The 19,297-nt window shown below is 44.3% G+C and overlaps 1 protein-coding gene across 3 annotated transcripts in view; it reads right to left on the bottom strand.

Annotated features, from left to right (window-relative positions):
- AMOT (angiomotin) overlaps window positions 1–19,297 on the bottom strand; it is a 63,047-nt gene that overhangs the window by 15,495 nt on the left and 28,255 nt on the right. For all 3 annotated transcript variants that reach the window (XM_081793677.1, XM_081793678.1, XM_081793679.1), the window contains 4 exons: window positions 18,136–18,280; window positions 16,953–17,045; window positions 14,319–14,464; window positions 889–1,038 (listed from right to left, as the gene is read on the bottom strand). In XM_081793677.1, the coding sequence (XP_081649803.1) occupies window positions 889–1,038; window positions 14,319–14,464; window positions 16,953–17,045; window positions 18,136–18,280 (534 nt within the window). The remainder of the gene's footprint in view (window positions 1–888; window positions 1,039–14,318; window positions 14,465–16,952; window positions 17,046–18,135; window positions 18,281–19,297) is intronic.

Below are 19,297 nucleotides of genomic sequence, written 5' to 3'. Positions count from 1 at the left end.
AGTTTGGATCCTGATCCGGAAGCAAGGGGAATTCAGATTTCCTCCCAAGGCAAGATTTCCTCCCAGGCCCCACTTTCTATCTTGGGGCCTGAACAGGAGACTCCTTTGATCAGGAAAGCAGCTTGCCACATCAAATAGTCATGCCGTTCAGAAAGTGGATGGTGGGTTGAAAAACCACTATCCCTGCCTGCCAGCACGGCACACACTAGAAATGGACATTAAACACCTAGGATTGGGCCCCTACCTTGCCCCCAACTTGTTGTGTGGCCTTAAGTGAGTCACGCAACCTTTCCTGGCTCTTGATTTTCTCCCATCTGAAAATGAGGAGGGGTACGGCCAGATGATTCTAAAGACCGGAGCGTGGGGCACCTGGGTGGCTCAGTCAGCTGAGCGTCCGACTTCCGCTCAGGTCATGATCTCGCGGTTTGTGAGTTCGAGCCCGGCATCGGGTTCTGTGCTGACAGCTCAGAGCCTGGAGCTGCTTTGGATTCTGTGTCTCCTTCTCTCTCTGCCCCTCCCCCACTTGTGCTCTGTCTCTCTCTCTCTCTCTCTCTCTCTCTCTCTCAAAAATAAATAAACGTAAAAAATAAATAAAGACCGGAGCCAATTCTAAAATGTCTGGAGTCTATTTGTACAGCATTTTCACTTCTTATAGGGTCTACTGTTCACATGAAAATAAAAGGTACAAGACAATAGGCATTAAGGATTTTGCCGGGCTACGAAAGCTAAGGAAGCCGACCTCATTGTCGCAATCAGGAGGTGGTCTGGAGGAAGATCAAGTGGGGCAAAAACACCTAAAGATGAGCAAAAGTGTGGCTCTTATCGTCAGGTCCGACACCCAATGGAAAACCACCAATCAGGAGCGGTCTCGTTTTAAGTTCTCCGTACCTGCTGAATTCTGAGCGATTCCAGTTCCCTCTCTAGCCGCGTCCGGAGACGATGCTCCAACTGCTCACGTTTTTCACACGCTGCCTGGAGCTGTACGAGGGCTTGCTGCATCTTCTCGACCTTATCTACATACACCTGCTTCTTTTTCAGCTGAAATTCCAGGTAGGGAGAGATGTGAGACGGCACAAAAGAGGACAGCAGAGTCGGTTATGCAGCCCCCAAATCCAGCCTTGTGTTTACATCTCTTTCTGCCCCGCTCCAAGTAAAGAATGAAATGGCAAGAAGGTCCTTCAGGATGAGGAGTACGCTGCCTTGTACTTATCGTGCAGAAAATGCGATGGGGAAGAGGAATTAGGAGCCCCCCTTGGACAGTTTCTGCTTCTCAAAAGCGAAGTTACCATGCAATGGATTATAAGAGTTTTTAAACCTCTTCATTGACTAGCACTGCCCCACTACACGTTTATGAAAAGAACACAGGTTGTTTGCAATTTCTGCCTCACTCATGAGCCTGAGTTGATAACACTGGACTCTGAGAACACAGGATTATAATTTCTCAATTTTATGCTAAGCCTTTTACAGATATCTAAAGACTCGAACTAATGAGTCAAATCCAAACCTAAGTGAGTCAAACGTGATTCTTCCTCTCTACAAGCCTATGAACCATAACTAAAAGCAAAGGTAGAAGCAGGTTGGGACAAAGAATTTGAACTTTTTAATTTATTTTGTAATGTTTATTCATTTTTGAGAGAGAGAGGGACAGAGTGTGAGCAGGGCAAGAGCAGACAGAGAGGGAGACACAGAATCCAAAGCAGGCTCCAGGCTCCGAGCTGTCGGCACAGAGCCCGACGCAGGGCTCGAACCCACAAACCATGAGATCATGACCTGAGCTGAAGTCGGATGCTAAACTGACTGAGCCACCCAGGCACCCCTGAGACTAAGAGAATTTGAGTTCTTTGTCCCCTTGTAGTTCATAGGCCAAATCTTGGCTCCATTGGAATAGAGGAACAAGGATCTCAAGGCTCTTTTAAGAAGGCATATACCTCAACACTTAAGAAGATTGGGCTAAGTAAGTGCAGCTTCCCAGCTTGTTAGCAAATGAGGAGGTTATGTTTTTCATCATATTCGTGGGGTGCCTCTCTTGCTAACAGAATCAACCCACGAATTCTTTCTAATGAATACATTCTTCCAGGCTAGTCTCACATCTGTCATTATCATTAATCATGGAAGCTGAGGTTAGTTAAGGATACTTTCACTTTAAGATCTAAATCGAAATATTATTGATGAGCCTGTGAAGAGGGAATTGAAGAATTCAGCTCAACTCGAACTTTTCAACACGTTCCCAAGCCCTTGAGCTAGCTAGCTAGATAGTTGCAATGTTAGAAGTTACCCTTCCAGAACTGCCCAGACGCATTTAGCAGGGGGCAAGCCAGCAGGACCAACCCGGCTCCCCCATTGCAGAAACCAGGTAACTTAACAGTAATGAGTCAAATCACTGCTGTCGAGAATGTCCAGTCAGACAGCAATGGCATGTGCCGAACTCTCCTTGTCTTAAATGCCTTGTCCCCAAATGAGGATAGCCAAACTTCATCTAGGTTGTAGAAAACCGATCTTACATTTTCCTATCAGACCTGTGGTATACTTTGCCTAAGTGACTCGGAAAAGAAAACTTAAAAAAATTCTTTTTCTATACTTTCTTGACATTTCCTTTCATTCTAAGATCTACTTCAATTTAGCCTTGTGGACCAGTTGAGGTGAGTTATAAGTCTAGATGTTTGTTTGTTTTTTTTTTTATCCATTAGACTTTTTCCTAGAAAATAAAACAAACAAAAGCCATTCTCTTTCTTTCAGCAAGCTTACACTTTTCCTTCCTGGGATGAGTAACTATTTGTAACACCAATGACTAGGGCAATCAAGACCTTTAGGCCATGGAGGTCTCTGCCTTCCTATTTGCTAAGCTTAGAATAATTGGAGAGCAGGGAATATCCTCTAACTTCACCTTTTGGGTTCCATAATCCTCACGAGCTATTTCAAGTTGAATGCATGTATTTTTGAATCACTCTGAAAATCCTAGGGGAGCAGTGCAATGTTAATGCAGAGAATGTTAACTATAATTACTGAGGCTTACAGCAGTTATACTTAAAGGCAATTAAAGTTAGCATGCAGTTCTTGCCTTGATGGTAAAGTACTCCGGTGCAAGCTCAGAGAACTGAAAAACAAGCAGTCCAGGGCCTGGTGGAGGTCTCCACACCCTGCCTTTCTTGAGAAAGAAAACCTTAATATCTTAGCAAAAGCATCTCCAGCAGTAGAAGTCACTGAACCAACCCTTCCGGAAGGGAAGAGCAATAAAGGCCCAGGGAGTTTTCTGAGCTGGTGAAGATAGGCATGCAGGTCAGACAGCTTTCACAAAGCAGGCCGAGAAAAATCCAATTATGCTTTGCCACTGAGATGATTATACATAAGGTACCAAGACCACGGTTACTGGCATAATTCACCTCCCACATCCTTTAAAAGAAGAAAGAGTGTAGTTCACCCATAAACACCATGGTCATTTAGCAAATGCTTAATCTGTCGATAACTTAAGACAGAAAAGGACAAGTGTTGGATGCTACCAATGCAAGACCCTAGAGATGAAATCAACAAGTCAGCTGTATTCTAAGTTACGTACTCTGTTTTCTAGATCTCATCTATATTTAGGAAGGAACAAAGGTCTATATGGTTTATTCATTCCTCTACTATCGTCATATGCTTCACTTTTACCTTCATCGTGATAAATCCCCTTTTCTTTTCTGCCTCGCCCCTGTACACATATCTCCTGTGCTAAGCTCCTCAAATGTTAGATTGTTAATTAGGACATTCTGGGTCCCCAACTTCATCTTCCAATGTGATCAGAAACGCCAGTGGTTCCTTCTTAGGTAAAAAGAGAGGCCACATAGTAAAACGGTTATGGTCATGAGCTCTGGCCTCAAACAATCTGAGTTCTCCCACTCACTAGGTATGCAAACTTAGGTAGGCTATGTAATTCATCCACCAACAACATGGAGATGATGATAATGGGATATACCTCTATAAAGATCAAATGAGATGACACATGACGTGCTTAGTAGACCACCTCATACAAAAAGTACTTAGAGTCGTTCTTTTTTTTTTAAAAAAAAAGTTAATGTCCAATCACACATGCTCTGGTCCTTTCAACTCTGAACATTCATGCCAGATAGCCTTGATATGGTTCTCATTATTTCTGTAACTCTAATTATCACATTCATGTCAAATTAAGACAAACCAAACAAACAAATAACAACAAAGACAGAAACCGACTCGTAAATATGAGAACAAGCTGGCAGTTGCCAAAGGGGAGGGGAGTGGGGGATGGGCAAAGTGGGCGAAGGGGAGTAAGAGGTACAAACTTCTGGTTCTAAAATATATAGGTCATGGTGATGAAAAGCACAGCATACGAATGTAGCCAATAATACTGTAGACACTTATCATGGTGAGCATTTTGTAATGCACGTAATAGTTGAAACACTATGGTGTATACCTAAAATTAATATTATATGTCAACTACACTCAAATTAAAAAAAAAAAAAAACACTTAAAGACATTAAAAACACAGCCATTTTCCCCTAGGAAGACATATAAAACTAATCCTTCAAACGCTTCATATGATAGAGCTTCAGATATCTTTATAAGACAAGGCCATTCACTGGAGATACAATTAGAAGCAAGCGCTAAGTAGCCACAAGGACACCCTATTTTCTCCAAATGACACATTTCTCCAAATGAGAAATAAATACTTTACTTAGAGTCAAGGTACTGCTTAAAAAAAAAAAAAAAAAAAAAAAAAAAAAAAAAAAAGAGCCTTAGGCAGACCTCATTCCCTACAATACCACACAGAGTCTCAGATATTTTTTTTTAATTTTTTTAATGTTTATTATTTTTGAGACAGAGAGACAGACAGAGCGTGAGTAGGGGAGGGGCAGAGAGCAAGAGGGAGACACAGAATCTGAAACAGGCTCCAGGCTCCCAGCTGTCAGCACAGAGCCTGACGCGGGGCTCGAACTCACAGACTGTGAGATCATGACCTGAGCGGAAGTCGGACACTTAACTGAGTCATCCAGGCGCCCCCAGCTATTTCTCTATTTGACAGCGAATGAAAGGTAAAGGAACCAAGTGGCAATCAGGGAACTTAGATTCTAGTCCTAGCTCTGCCGTTGATGGTAATTTGTTTCCGTGTTTTCGGCCTCAGCATCCCAATTTGTAAAAAATGAGGAGGGTTTCAGGAGTCAGCAAAGGAAATGGTCAGCGGCAGGCTAAATCCATCCATCTCCATTCATTTATATATTGGCTATAGATGCCTTCCGGCTAGAATGGCAGAGTTGAGCAGGGGCAGTTACAAAAGAAACTGTATGGTCTATAGAACTGAAACTGTTTACTATCTGGTCCTTCTGTAGATAAAATGCCAGACCCTGGAGTGATTTTCGAATTGTTCCGTGGAGTGCTTCAGAGGCCACGGTGGTGGGTAAGTTGTATCAAATGGCTTCTCTTTTACGTGTTGTATATATTAGGGTTCTACATAAAACTTAACTTCAACAAAGACTGCCACATCGTCGAAAATATATATGAATATATACATGTTCTTGTGTGTTGTCTGTCTGCCCTAGCGATTGGGCCTGTCATCTGACCTCACTCCATCATCTTTTCACACGTGACACCTCAACATGGCTAAATAATTTAAGGTCCCTGAGGACCCCATGGTATTTCACACCTCAGTGCCTTTGGATATGGAGATTTTAAGAAATTTAAAAAGAAATCACTAGGCTAGAGAGATGACCTCAGATGGTCTCTAATAGTCTTTCAATTCACAACTATTTTATGGATCTCAACTTCCCCTTTTCCCCTTCAACGTTGACCAACAACTGAGGAAGGAAGCAAAATGAGATCCCAGAATTCTGTATGGGCGCATTCTTGGAGGCAAAAACAAAATAGAAGTTCTGCTTTAGTTTGTGTGTATGTGCATGCAAAAGACAGAACATGTCATGGGTGTACTCTCCATAGGATCTCCGATGATTCGTTTCTTCATGTCTTCAGCATTCAAGGAAGTGAAAGTTCACTTGAAAAGTTTCTAAAGCCGGGGCGCCTGGGTGGCTCAGTTGGTTAAGCGTCCGACTTCGGCTCAGGTCACGATCTCGCGGTATGTGAGTTCGAGCCCCGCGTCGGGCTCTGTGCTGACTGCTCAGAGCCTGGAGCCTGTTTCAGATTCTGTGTCTCCCTCTCTCTCTCTGACCCTCCCCCGTTCGTGCTCTGTCTCTCTCTGTCTCAAAAATAAATAAACGTTAAAAAAAAAAATTAAAAAAAAAAAGTTTCTAAAGCCAAGGTAGTGGCTCAGGTCTAGAGATGAGTACTCATGGGCCTCTAGAAAAAGCCAAGTAAATCCATCATTTAAACCAAATTTTCGGGGCACCTGGGCAGCTCAGCCTGTTAAGCGTCCGAATTCGGCATAAGTCATGATCTCGGGGCTCATGAGTTCGAGCCCCGTGTGCTAACAGCTCAGAGCCTGAAGCCTGCTTCAGATTCTGTTTTCCTCTCTCTCTCTGCCACTCCCCCGCTTGTTTTTTCTCTCTCTGCCTCTCTCTTTCTCTCTCTCTCAAAAATAAATAAAACATTAAAAAAAATAAAACAAATGATCTCTGGATATTCAGTGAATAGGAGAAATCATTCCACCCATTCAAGTTTTCTTTCCAAAAGCCAGTTTTCAAAAACTTGTCAGAGCTCCCTTTCCCTTGCTTTCTATAATTCTATATTCTCCTAATGTTGTTCCTTAAATCACTCTTAATTTGTGTCTTGATATTTTAGACTCCCCTTCCCTTCCAACTCCATCCCTACCTGCTACCACAAAGGTCTAATGTATGGGTGTTTATTCTTTTGCTTCTATACCAGTGGTTCTTAACTGGGGGCGATTTTTCCCCTAAGGGGTCATTCAGCAATGCGTGGAGACATTTGTGGTTGTTACAGCTCGGACTGGGTTGCTCCTGGCTTCTTGTGGATAGAACATCCTGCAATGCACAAGACAGCCTCCTCTACTCCTACCAATGAAGAATTATCTGGCCCCCAATGTCAATAATGTTGAGGAGATCTCATTCATGCCGCACCTTCAACAACTGCTTATATTCACACTTTAATATTATCATGCTTTCTTTAGTCACAGAATAATCTGTCATTCGAATCATCTGACCTGACCCTGATTGTTGCTTTTCTCAAAGTCTCTCATAATGTGTACTCTAGTAGTATCAGTCATTGTGTAATATTTTATTCATGTGTGGATTTTTTCGTTTGTTCATTCGTTCATTCAACAGATACTTACTGAATGCTTATCATGTGTCAGGCCCTATTCTACATCTGAGAGGAGCAGTGATGCAACGAAAAGCAAGACAACGTCCCTGCCCCATTAGAGAGCAACATCCCATAAGCCCCATTAGGGCAGGGCCTTTCTTTTTTCCTTTGCATCCCTCTGAGTTTCTAGTTTGAGTTCATGTTTTCACGGCCCTCTTGGTGACCAGCTCATATGAAATAGCTGTCGAACAGAAGAGTAAAAATGAGCATAGCATAGCTCAGCTGTAACACTACAAACATATAAAAAATAAACACGTACATTCATTAATGTATCTACTTCGTTTGGCAAGTCAAGTTAAGGGTGTCACGTCATTCCGATTAAGAGAGAATTTTTTAAAGGGGAACCAAAGTGGGGTGAATGGCAGAAAGGCAATTCAGCGAAGAATAGGGCAGATACTCTTGAGCTCAATCAATCATATTTTTCCATTGCACTTCTGCAATAATTTGAACCCATTCCCAAGCATTTGGCAGATCTCTTAACCTCCTTCTGACTCAGGAAAATCTGATCCCTGCAAATGAATACCACGTGATGGCATCTTTTCCCTCCTTCCAACAACTGTGGACGTCTTTCAAATGTATTTTTTTAAGGATGGCTATATACAAAACTACTCCTGGGGCCCCTAAAGCTACCCATTGATCTCGGCCATTTGCAAGGAAGTCATTTAATGATTAACCTTTTCCATGTATGCACTGGTGGACACAGCATAGGGTAGGATATTTTAGAATTAAGGGATCTGGATTTTGTCTTAGATTTATCACTAACTGTATAATCTGCCTGCACTTCAATGTCCTAATCTGTTGAAAGCAGACAAAACTTGCAAGGTTCATAGTGGGAGATATAATAATACGTTTGGAAATGTTTTCAAAAAGTTAAAAAAGTACATAGGGGGTAGGGATGAATAAGCAGAACACAGAATTTTTAGGAAGTGAAAATAATCTATATGATACCATAATGACAGACACCTGTCCTTATACATTTATCCAAACCCACAGAATGTACAACACCATGAGTGAACCCTAATATAAACTAGGGACTTTGGAGCAATGATGTGTGAATGTAAGGTTCATCTACTATAACGAATTTTGCCTCTCGGTGGGGGATGTTGATAATGGCGGAGGCTATGCGGGTGTGGGGGCAGGGAGTATATGGGAAATTTCTGTACCTTCCCCTTCTATTTTGGGGGGAACCCAAAACCAGTCTTAACAAGTAAACTCTTGGGCGCCCGGGAGGCTCAGCTGGTTAAGCATCCGACTTCAGCCCAGGTCATGATCTAGAGGTTCGTGGGTTCGAGCCCCACATCGGGCTCTGTGCTGACAGCTCGGAGCCTGGAGCCTGCTTCGGATTCTGTGTCTTCCTCTCTCTCTGTCTGCCCCTCCCCTGCTTGTGCTGTGTGTGTTTCTCTCTCTCTCAAAAATAAACACTTAAAAAAACTTACAAAGTAAGATCGTACTAAGTAATAAAAATATACAGATGGATAGGTAGAGGGGGTGGGATATTATTACTGGCTGGCTGAACATCATCATATACACACACTTCATTGCCTAAAAGACACTGAAACGAATAATACAGAACTAAGTCCAGTGCCATAGAAAACATCCTTCACTGTGTCTCATTTTCATCTTCCCTTCCATTGCCCACAACTCCACTCACTGTGTCACAAATGTCACAATGGAAGGATACTTTCTGGGGCACCCGGGTGGCTCAGTCGGTGAAGCATCTGACTCTAGATTTTGGCTCAGATCACGATCTCACAGTTCAAGGGTTCGAGCCCCACGTCGGGCTCTGTGCTGACAGTGCAAAGCCCGCGTGGGATTCCCTCTCCCTCTCTCTCTGCCCTTCCCCAGTTCGTGTGCATGCACTCTCAGTCTCTCTTAAAATATACAGGTAAACTTAAAAAAAAAAAATAAGGGGGTGCCTGAGTGGCTCACTCGGTTGAGCGTCTGAGTCTTATTTCAGCTCAGGTCACGATCTCACAGCACAGAGCAGCCTGCTTGGGATTCTCTCTCCCTCCCTGGCTCTCCTTCTCAAAAGAAATAAGTGAACAAACATTTAAACAAACACAGAAATAAACTGTACTTTCTTTCCTCGTCTCCTCTGCACACAACTAGTTATCTGTTGCTCCGTGAGCCGTTAGTGCTTTCTGTTTGATTTGATTCAGCCTTACTCAGGAGCCCCGGGCTCCAAGTAAGAGTTCCCTCTGAAGCAATCTGGTAACACTACCCTGGTATTAGCAAGCTGCCTCTGTCTGTTGAAACCACCTCTAGAAACTTGCTACCAAGAGAACGGAGTTCATTCTGTTAAGGAGACTAAAGGAATTACACAAGGCTTCTACTTTGGGAATTTAAAAAGGTAAAACCACAGGAAAAAAAAAACAGAGAAAGCAAGCTCTGGGAGGTCACTCCATCTCTATTTGGGGCGGGGACATAATTTCTTCACATACTGGGTGCAGCAACACCTACCTCAATAAAATATGCGGCCTTAAATCTAGGAAAGGCCATTCTTAGATGAAATGCCCTTCAAATGAGTCAATAATTCATCAGCAGAACACCCTGGAAGATTCCTGGCGAGATAACGTACTCAGATCTTCCATCCAGACTTTATAATCCAGCATAACTATTACGTGAGTTTTACCTACAGCAACAAAACCCTGTTTGTTTCACGATTATTTGGGATGGGCCATAAATGTCGACGCCTAGCACGGCTTCCTCTAATCCCGGGAAAGGAGACCAGTCACGGTACTGTGAGGATGGCACAAAGCTGTCCATCTCTCCAACCAAAATGACAAATCAAACAAGTGGCAAGGTAGCCAGACATAAGAGAAACTATCAGCCATAGAGACTAATAGTGGAAATGGAGGGAAACAATATGAATTTCGTTCTGAAGAACCGAGCACAGTGGCAAAAGGACACTGGAAAACGCGCTGCCACCAAGAGTTATCGCTGCGATGTCTAAGGCATCACCAGCCGTCGTAGTTGAGCCAAGGTTAACACTTGGGCCCCCTTTCCCTGAATCTCTGTGGCCGTCATTCTAGCCTCGGGCCAAAAAACAAGGCTCACTGGTGGTTGTTGTTGTTGGGCTTTTTTTGTGTTGTTTTTTTCTTTTGTTTTTTGTTTTTTGTTTTTTGTTTTTTTGCCAGCCCTCCCACATTCCGCTCTGTCCCTTCCAGTGCACTCTTCTCAGTAAGCGGCCCACCCGCAGCATCTTCCCTCTTTGATCTCACCGGGGCCTTTTTCCCACCATCCCTGAAACAATTACCCAAGCAGTGGCTCGGCTCTGGGTCATCATAAGACAGTAGCCAGCCAGAAGCCTGGGCTGCCTTGAGCCTTGTGAGTGGATATGCCAGGCATCTGTCGAAACTCTCCAGTGAGGTCGAATTGGTGGGGGTGGGGGAGATCTCTCTGAATGGGAGAATGCCATGGTTGCTGTGGGACACAGAGTTCTTTTGACTTGGGAGTTTAATGAGCCTTCACTTCAACAGGACCTACGTGTCCCGAAAGATAAGGGCAAGGATGGAAAGGCACCATTTACCTTGGCTGCTGCTTGCTGCATAGGCTGCAGATTGGTGGCAAGACCTGGATCATAGTGACTCGCCAAACAAACAAACAAACAAACAAAAAACCCCAGAAAACAAAAAGCAAACAACAAAACCCCAAACAGGTCTGTTCTTTAGTAAAAGTGCTAGCCCCTTGCCAGCAAGATACTTTCCCTAACGTCAACAGAACGAGGTCCATCAGAGAATCTCTGCTGAGTGTGGAAGGGGACGGAAGTTGTGACGGCGGGAGAAAGTTCTCTGTACGCCTGAGGCACATTTCTGTATAGAGCTTAGAGAGCACAGTGGATGCACAGTATCACGGGCAAGAGTCTTCATGGGATTAGAAAAATGAAATGAATTTCGAGAAAAGCATCTACGTGAAGACTTTGTACCGAGAAAGACATTAAATGCACGCAAGGGTCCTTGGACCGTTAACGTAGCCATAATCTTTCCCTGGCAGTCTTTGTTTTAATTGAGATATATTTACATATAACATTATATTAGTTTCAGGTGTACAACATAACAACTTGATATATGTATTGCCCTGCCCTGACACTTAGCAGGCTAAGAAAATACTCCCTAGACAAATGACTTAATTTGGGAAAATTTCCCTAATTCTCCTTTGCTAAGCAGACTACAAATATTTCCCCTGGAAGAACTTCTAGGAAAAATTCGGGGTGCCATTTGTGAGCCATAACTTAATTCTCTGTTTATACAAGACATAGGCAAATGTCTGACATATTCCTCTGCCTTCCAAAAGGACTATACATAAGCCATCTCCAACAGATAGAGGAATACATTTTCTATTCATGAATACCATTTCTTGATTTAGAGATGTTCACTGATTTTGTGAACAGTGAAGATTCCTTACTCGATTCGTTCCAGGGCCCCCTTCCCTAATGTCCCGTACTTAAAAAATTTGAGGCCAGGTAGAACGAGCTTAGTGGGGGGTTGGGTGCCAGCAGAAAAGCCAAACTTCAATGATCAATTCCTGTATTTGAGAATAAGGAAAAGGAATGTTTCCTTTGAATATTATAGAGGAGACAAGACAAACACCACCTAAGAGCAAAGCGAGCTCTGATAGGCTGCTAAAACAGAAAAGAAAACACGAATCAGTGGATTTTTCTTGAGAAAAAGAGTCTGGAAGATATTACATGGCCTCTGCCCTTGTGATTCTACTGGGTAGAAGGCTCCCAGCCCGCTCTCCCCCATCAAATGTTCCACCTCCTGTAGCAAGAGCAACTCAGAATTTCCCAACCACTAGCCTCTGAGCGAAAGCACAAGTTGGATGAGGGCTAAAAAATTAACAATAATTGATGAGTTCATTTGACATATCTGGCCGCTAGATGCCATGATTCAACCCTAGCCTAAGTTTGCGAACTTCTTTTTTAAATTGTAAATCTACGTGTTTTGGGGGCAGGGCCCTGGAAAACGACTACAAATCTCTGGAACGAATGCCCAGAAAAGCCTCAGAAGTCTGAAGCCAGAAATATATTTCAGGCAACTGTTTCAGTGAGGGCTGCCCAGTGGGAACTACAAATTAACATCCTCTCCTTAGATGTATATTATTTTCATGATTAACAACCAGTTACCACTGAGCCTTAGGACACAGCAAACCGAGAGAGTTGCAGAGTCTTTGTCCCATTTACCTCCTACTGGGTAGGCACCCTTCTTGGAGGGGCAGCAGGACTGTGTATATACCCCAATCTCTAAGCAGTCTGGACAAGCCTCTTGTTGAAAAAGAGGGGCCCAACGGGTGGAGCGGTTTTTGTTTTTGTTTTTTTAATGAAAAGATGCAGGGGTTACTAAATCTGAACAAGAAGCGCCCACATTTTCTCCTCGGGAATGGAACCAAAGGATGATTCAGATCGGGAGACAAGCAGCAAGGGCTAGGGAATTCATGGGCTGGGGAGTCATGAGATTCCAGTTTTATTCCTGGCTCTACCCAACAAGCTACTTCTCGGCCAGTCTCTCGTCCCTTCTCTAAAATAATACAGTCTTATCCTTGTCCTGTAATTGATTCTGCGATTTCTTCACAAGAGAGGGAAGGGAAAGAATGTACGAGAAGTAGCAAAAGGTTAAACAGTGTGCTCCTGAGGTCTGGACACCAGACATATACGAATATTCCTCATGTTCAATAAAGCAACTCAACAGTTGACGCAGACCACGGATGAAGCAGGACGCTAGCCAGATTTTATACAACCTGTAGTTTAATGATTAAGCAAGTCAGGTCAAGGACATCATAGGTCAGGCAATATTACCTACTGGAAATGTATGAACCCACAACCCAATCCCAACAAGCACTTTAATCCCCATCCCCAAAAAGCAAAAGATATCTGTGAGTCAGGAGATCTCTGGGAACTAGAACCATTCTTCCCGAGGGAGAGGAGGCAGGTCACGAATGAAGGTAGGAAAGACACTTCACATACCAAAGCCACAAGGCTGAGGGCTTGGTCACGAAACACTTTTTTTTTTTTTTTTTTTTTGGTCTCAGGTTTATAAAGCTTCCAGTTTGTTACAATGGAGGCTATTTTTTGTCTTAAAAAAATTCAAATTTTAGGGGCGCCTGGGTGGCTCAGTCGGTTGAGCATCTGACTTCGGCCCAGGTCATGATCTCGCTGCTCCTGGGTTTGAGCCCCGCGTCGGGCTCTGTGCTGACAGCTCGGAGCCTGGAGCCTGCTTCAGATTCTGCATCTCCCCCCCCACCTCTCTCCCCCTCTCCCACTCACACTCTGTCTCTCTGTCTCAAAAATAAACATTAAAAAAATTTGTTTTTAAAAAAACATTCAAGTTTTAGAATAGTGAGATGTGAAATTTTCTTCACCAAGTTACACTTTGGCATCCATTTTTGTTGGAACATACCCATTCCCTGAAGTACAAAACACTGAAGCGTCAATACAATGACAACAGACACCCACGATTAATTAATGACAGTCCAGCAGCAATATTCCCTCCATTTCACATGAACACAGTTCAGTGTTGCAATCGAGTAACATCCACATCAAGACTAATCAGATGCACATTTATCATATGCTTAGGATTTGGGGGGCCCTTGTATTTGTCAAGGAAAGACCCCATCCTTGCACACAAATAACTGACACTTTCTCCCTGTCACATAGCCAGTAAGGCCCAGGGCACAGTTCCTGGCCTGCCATAAACTGTAAATTTTCCCTGGGTCCCATCCTGTCTTAGACCCCTTCAAGATTGCTTCTATTTCAGAACCAATCTGCAAAATAAATCCTAGGACGAGAGCCATAGCCATCAAGGTTCTTCTTCTTTTTTTTTTTTTTTTTTTTTTTAACCCCAGTGGACCAACTTCCCACTGAATATCGGGAGACAAAGACCATTTTGATTTTAAGATCCTTGGAGTACTTTAAAATATCTGGTACCTTCCGGTTGGGGGACAGCATCGGTGCCAGTTCACAAAAATGGGGAGTCCCCAGTGCCCCTGATTTCCCAGCTCGCCCCCTCTTTGGGACTCATATGCTACCTTAAGGAAACCGCACATACCTCTTCCTCCAGCTTGACCACCTTGGCCTGGGCGTTGCTCAGGGCCTGGTCTCGGATTTCAATGTGTCGTCGTTGGTCCTCATTGGTAGAACGGGCAGTGGCCAGCTCGGCCTCCAGCTTCTCCTTCTCCCTCTGGCTTTCCTTATCTATCAAGACATGAATTATCAATACCGCCATTCTGGAGCTAGCTCAAAAGCTTACCTGAGCAAAACTGACAATCATACCCATTACTAGATATCCTCTAACACACAGCTCAATGCACCAGGATACCCAAGATTGGGACCCTATCATTGGCTCTACCGCTAACTTGTTATGTAAACTCAGAAAAGTCACCTAACAATGGTTGTGGTACACAAGCAAGGTGAATGCAGATGTAAAAAAAAAAAGTTTTATGAAAAGTATTATGCAAAGAATACACACACACAGAACAGGTAGGCTTGGGTCTTCGATTGTATTTCCTCAAGTGGTCTTGTAGAGCAACTGAGCCCCCCGAAATTTTCCCAGTTACCTCCTCCTGACAATATGTTAAATCAGTCTAAAACTGGTATTCTGTAGAACGTAGAAAACCTGAAATCCCACCCTTTACTCACTAACGTTATTTTCCAACTGAAATAAGTCCAGGATTGCCTTGTAGATATGTTTTAACGGGGACAAACCTCATACCAGAAACGCAAAGGGACAGTTTTGATTCTCACCTGGGGGTTAGAGTGCCCTTCCTCTGCACACCGTGATACTTAAGTTTCTAAGAGAAACTTTAATAGGGCAGCCCCGGGTTCCCTCCCACTCTCCCTTTACCTACCCATAGAGGGGTACCTCGGAAAGAAATGAACATTTGTTGAATACTCACTGCACACCAAAATATTGTACTAACTTAATCCTCAGGAGAGCCATACAAGGGAGGCATTATTCTCTTTTCCATTTTGTATATGAAAGAAAAAAACACAAAAAAACGAGACTCGGAGGGCTTGAATAACATGTACCAGGTCTCACAATTAGTAATTGAGGACACACTGGAGCCCATACTTAAGGCCAGGCTGTTCTAAACTCTTTCTAATGAGACTGCCTTCTCCTAGGGTTGAGCTGGTTGGGTCTCTTTAGTGTAACTGGAGCACATCCCCCAGGGAGGCTTTTCAAGAGGACCTTCTTGGCTCTTGCCACAGCCCCAGCCACGCAGCACCCCGTCGATGTCCAAAGGCGAAAAGAACTAAAGGGCCGTAAGTCATGCCCTCTTCCCCGCTTGCTGAGTGGAGTCCATTTTTCCCTTCTAGAACCATTCGACAGTCCCTCACCGCATTGTTAATACAATTTTTTTTCTACTAAACTCCCGCATTGTATAAACCAGTAGCAGAGCTCGTTGCACACCTGAAATACCATCGCCACACACACACGGAGGAATATGAACCAGCAGATCCCAGGGCAAGAATCCATACACTTTTCTCTTTTGTTTTGTTTTGTCCTGGGAGGCCGCCATCTTCTCCACCAGCGAACTAACTTCCAGGGTAACGGTGACACCGCAAAAGCCAACTTCACAACAATTTACACGAGGTACTGATGACACCAGAAAAACTACATTCTTCCCTCTAAGACATACTGACAAAGGAACGGGAGGCTCAGGGAAATGGGGAAGAAAAAAAAAGCCCCACTTCTGAGGCCAGAGCACAACAGAGCAACCTGGGAAGGGAGGGGGGTATCGTAAGTGAAGATCAAACAAACTTGTAAAAGCTGACTAGAAGCCGCATGGAATGACTTGAAAGGGTCATGTGGAGGCCCAGCAGAGATGGGGCCTGACAAGTCCCCACCACGCACTACTCTAGCTGGGAGCCCCAGTGAGGGAGGCTGGGAGTAGGGCACACCAATTATGGACATCTGCAGAAGCGAGGGTAGTTCATCTGTTTCCCCCTGTGGACTCAATCCACTGCATAGTTTTTATTGCTGGTTTTATTGTAGCAATTGGAAAGAATGAGGCATTGTCTAGCTGGGTGGAGTCTATTAGGGACCGATAAAGAACAGGATTAGTTCATTGTCACGGTCCTCCAGAGTATTTCCAGACAAAGGAAACAGTATTATGAGGAAAGACATAGTTCTGCCCTCCCCCACCCCTCCAACTCTCCAACCAGAGTCACTAGTTCAGGCCACAGCGGCGGGTCCTCCTGTAGCTGCCCTTGGAGTCTGCCAATATGTGACGATATGATTTAATACAGGGTGTCGAACCAAGGGAGCCGCAGGTGCACATCAGGTATTCCAAACACTAATCATCAATCCCGCATGTTAATCCCATCTCTACCAGAGCCAGCACATGGAGCCCTCAACAATAAATCCCTTCAACATTAAGCGACCCCATGTTCACTGAGGTCCTTTGCAGCTAGCCTTGACAAAAGCAGGGATTTCAAAGGGGCCTCTCTGCTTTAATCCAGAAGGACCCACGTCGATGTGACTAAATGTGGCAAGCAGCCTTCTTGGCCTAGAAGGAAAAGAACAACACTCCCAACTTTATGCCCCAACGGGAAAAAGAATCCCTAGATGGCATTCACTCTGTTCTGGCTGTTCTAGACGGATAACAGAACTGTGTGATCTTTTTACACATCTCGCTCCCAACCACACATTCATACCTGCTGCTGGAGCTTTCAGACTTACTTTTTGCAAAGAGCTGAGAGATGGTTTTTCTAGTATCCTCCGACCCCTCATATTCCTTCTCCGCAAGCTGCTTGTTGGCAGTCTCGAGACGCTCTGTGGAATTCAAAGACAATCAACAAACAGGTCCTCATATACGAACTTCCAGGCACATGGTGTCTGCCCTCTAACTACTGATCTTGAGGGGGGCGCCTGGGCGGTTCAGTCAGCTGAGCGTCCGACTCTTGATCTCAGCTCAGGTTATGGTCTCGCCGTTCATGAGTTTGAGCCCTGCGTCGGGCTCTGCACTGACAGGGTGGAGCCTGCCTGGAATTTTCTCTCCTTCTCTCGCTGCCCTGACACCACTCGTGCTCTTGCTCTCTCTCTCTCTCTCTCTCTCTCAAAATAAAAAAAAGACAATAAAAATAAAAAAAATAAATACTGATCTTGGGCAAAACAAGCCTGCTTCTTCTTGTTACTCAGGAATAGGTGACACACACACAGATTTGCAAATGTGGAACCCCAAACAGAACTAAGCCATGGTAGGGAAGGAGGAGGTGAGTACCGAACACTTTCACTCCTCACTGACAAAACCCAAGTGTGGAATTCTAGATGCGAATGAAGGAATCTACCCCTGAATATATGACATCTTTCATTCACCAGGAAAAAAGAGCACCAAAGTCGTCATAAAAAGTCTTTAAAATCGTGTGACATCAGAGCTAGAAGGGGACCATGGGCAGCATCCAGTTCAGTTGTCTCATTTGATCAATAAGGTCATCTAAATCCAAAGACGGAAGATAACATCCCCCAGGCCATCAGTTTTGATGGTGACGAAGGTTAAGGTAGAAACACAAGCAGGGAGCCCTACAAACAGTGGAGGACGTCACTGTTTCAAGCTTGCACCGCCCCAAGACAGGCTTCTGCAAAGCCCATAAGGGAAGAGAAGCAGCACACGTTGTGGGGGCAGGGCCAGAAGGATCCGGGAGTCACGGGAGGGACACTGTGTGATTCAGACATCACCTCATCCCACTTTGATTAAGCAAACTTGGGACCAAGTTCTATTGCAGTTCCCGAACCCTAGCCTTATCTATGCCCTGCAACTTAGCGACCATGCTAGCGGGGTGGTCAAGCCCTGAGAGCCTGAAGGTACACTCCCCCGCCTTTCCCTTGACTACCTTGGCCAGTGCTTCAGAAGGAAGTCCCTCACCTCTCAGATCCCTGTTGAAGTCGTGCATTCTTCGAATTTCACCCTCAAGCTTATTTCTCATGGCTTTCTCCAGGGCCTCTCTTTTGGAGGATGACTTTACAAGGTTCTCATATGCCTCCGAGACTCGCTGGATTTCTGTCTCCACCTGAAAAAAAAAAAAAAAAAAAGAGGAAAGATAGTGGGGATGGTAGGAGCTTAGTGGGAAAGATGGTCTGAAAACATATATGCAAATCCTTAATAACAGCTTCTCCCAGGGCTTTACAGATGGCCCGACGCCAGCACAACACAGTCAGATGAGAAAAGTTTCCCAGAAGAATTGCTAAAATCAACCTTCAGCTCAGCAACTAATTCACAGGGTCACGAGACTCCCTCAGGTTAGAAACAAATACCGTTTCTGCCGTCAGAGAAGGTGGTAGGAGAGAATAAATTTCATCAGTACAGTTATAAATGATTTTCATTTCTGCATAAGAATCTTCCTAATTTTGAAAATACTATTAATAATGTATATGGTACATAGATAACATTATTCCAGAGTTTCCAAAGGGCTTTCCCATGTTTGTTTCAATTTGCCCGGATATCTGCCTTCACAAGGACACCTCTTCCCATCTTAGCAGACAGAAAAGTAAAACTGCCCTTTCTGAGATCGAGTTAGGGGCAGAGGCGAAGCCCAAAAACTCTAAGCCTCAGCCTTATGCAGTAGTTCAGTTCAATCTAACAAACTTTTACCAAGGGCCAAATATTTACAGAACTCTTAAAACTATGGTGGGGAGGGGTACCTGGGTGGCTCAGTCGATTAAGCGTCCGACTTCGGCTCAGGTCATGATCTCATGGTTTGTGAATTCAAGCCCCACGTCGGGCTCTGTGCTGACAGCTCAGAGCCTGGAGCCTGCTTTGGATTCTGTCTCCCTCTCTCTCACTGCCCCTCCCCCGCTCTTCTCTCCCTCTCCGTCTCTCTCTCTCTCTCTCTCTCTCTCTCTCACACACACACACACACACACACAAATAAATAAACGTTTAACAAATACGGTGGGGGCGGGGTGCCTGGGTGGCTCAGTCGGTTAAGCATCCGACTTTGGTTCAGGGCATGAACTCATGGTTCGTGGGTTCGAACCCCGCATCAGGCTCTGTGCTGGCAGCTCAGAGCCTGGAGCCTGCTTCGGAT

This window comes from Panthera onca, chromosome X (genome assembly GCF_046562875.1).
Source record: "Panthera onca isolate mPanOnc1 chromosome X, mPanOnc1 haplotype 2, whole genome shotgun sequence".
Taxonomy (NCBI): domain Eukaryota; kingdom Metazoa; phylum Chordata; class Mammalia; order Carnivora; family Felidae; genus Panthera; species Panthera onca.
The sequence above is the reverse complement of the archived record's forward strand: the minus strand, read 5'-3'. Positions and strand labels throughout refer to the sequence as shown.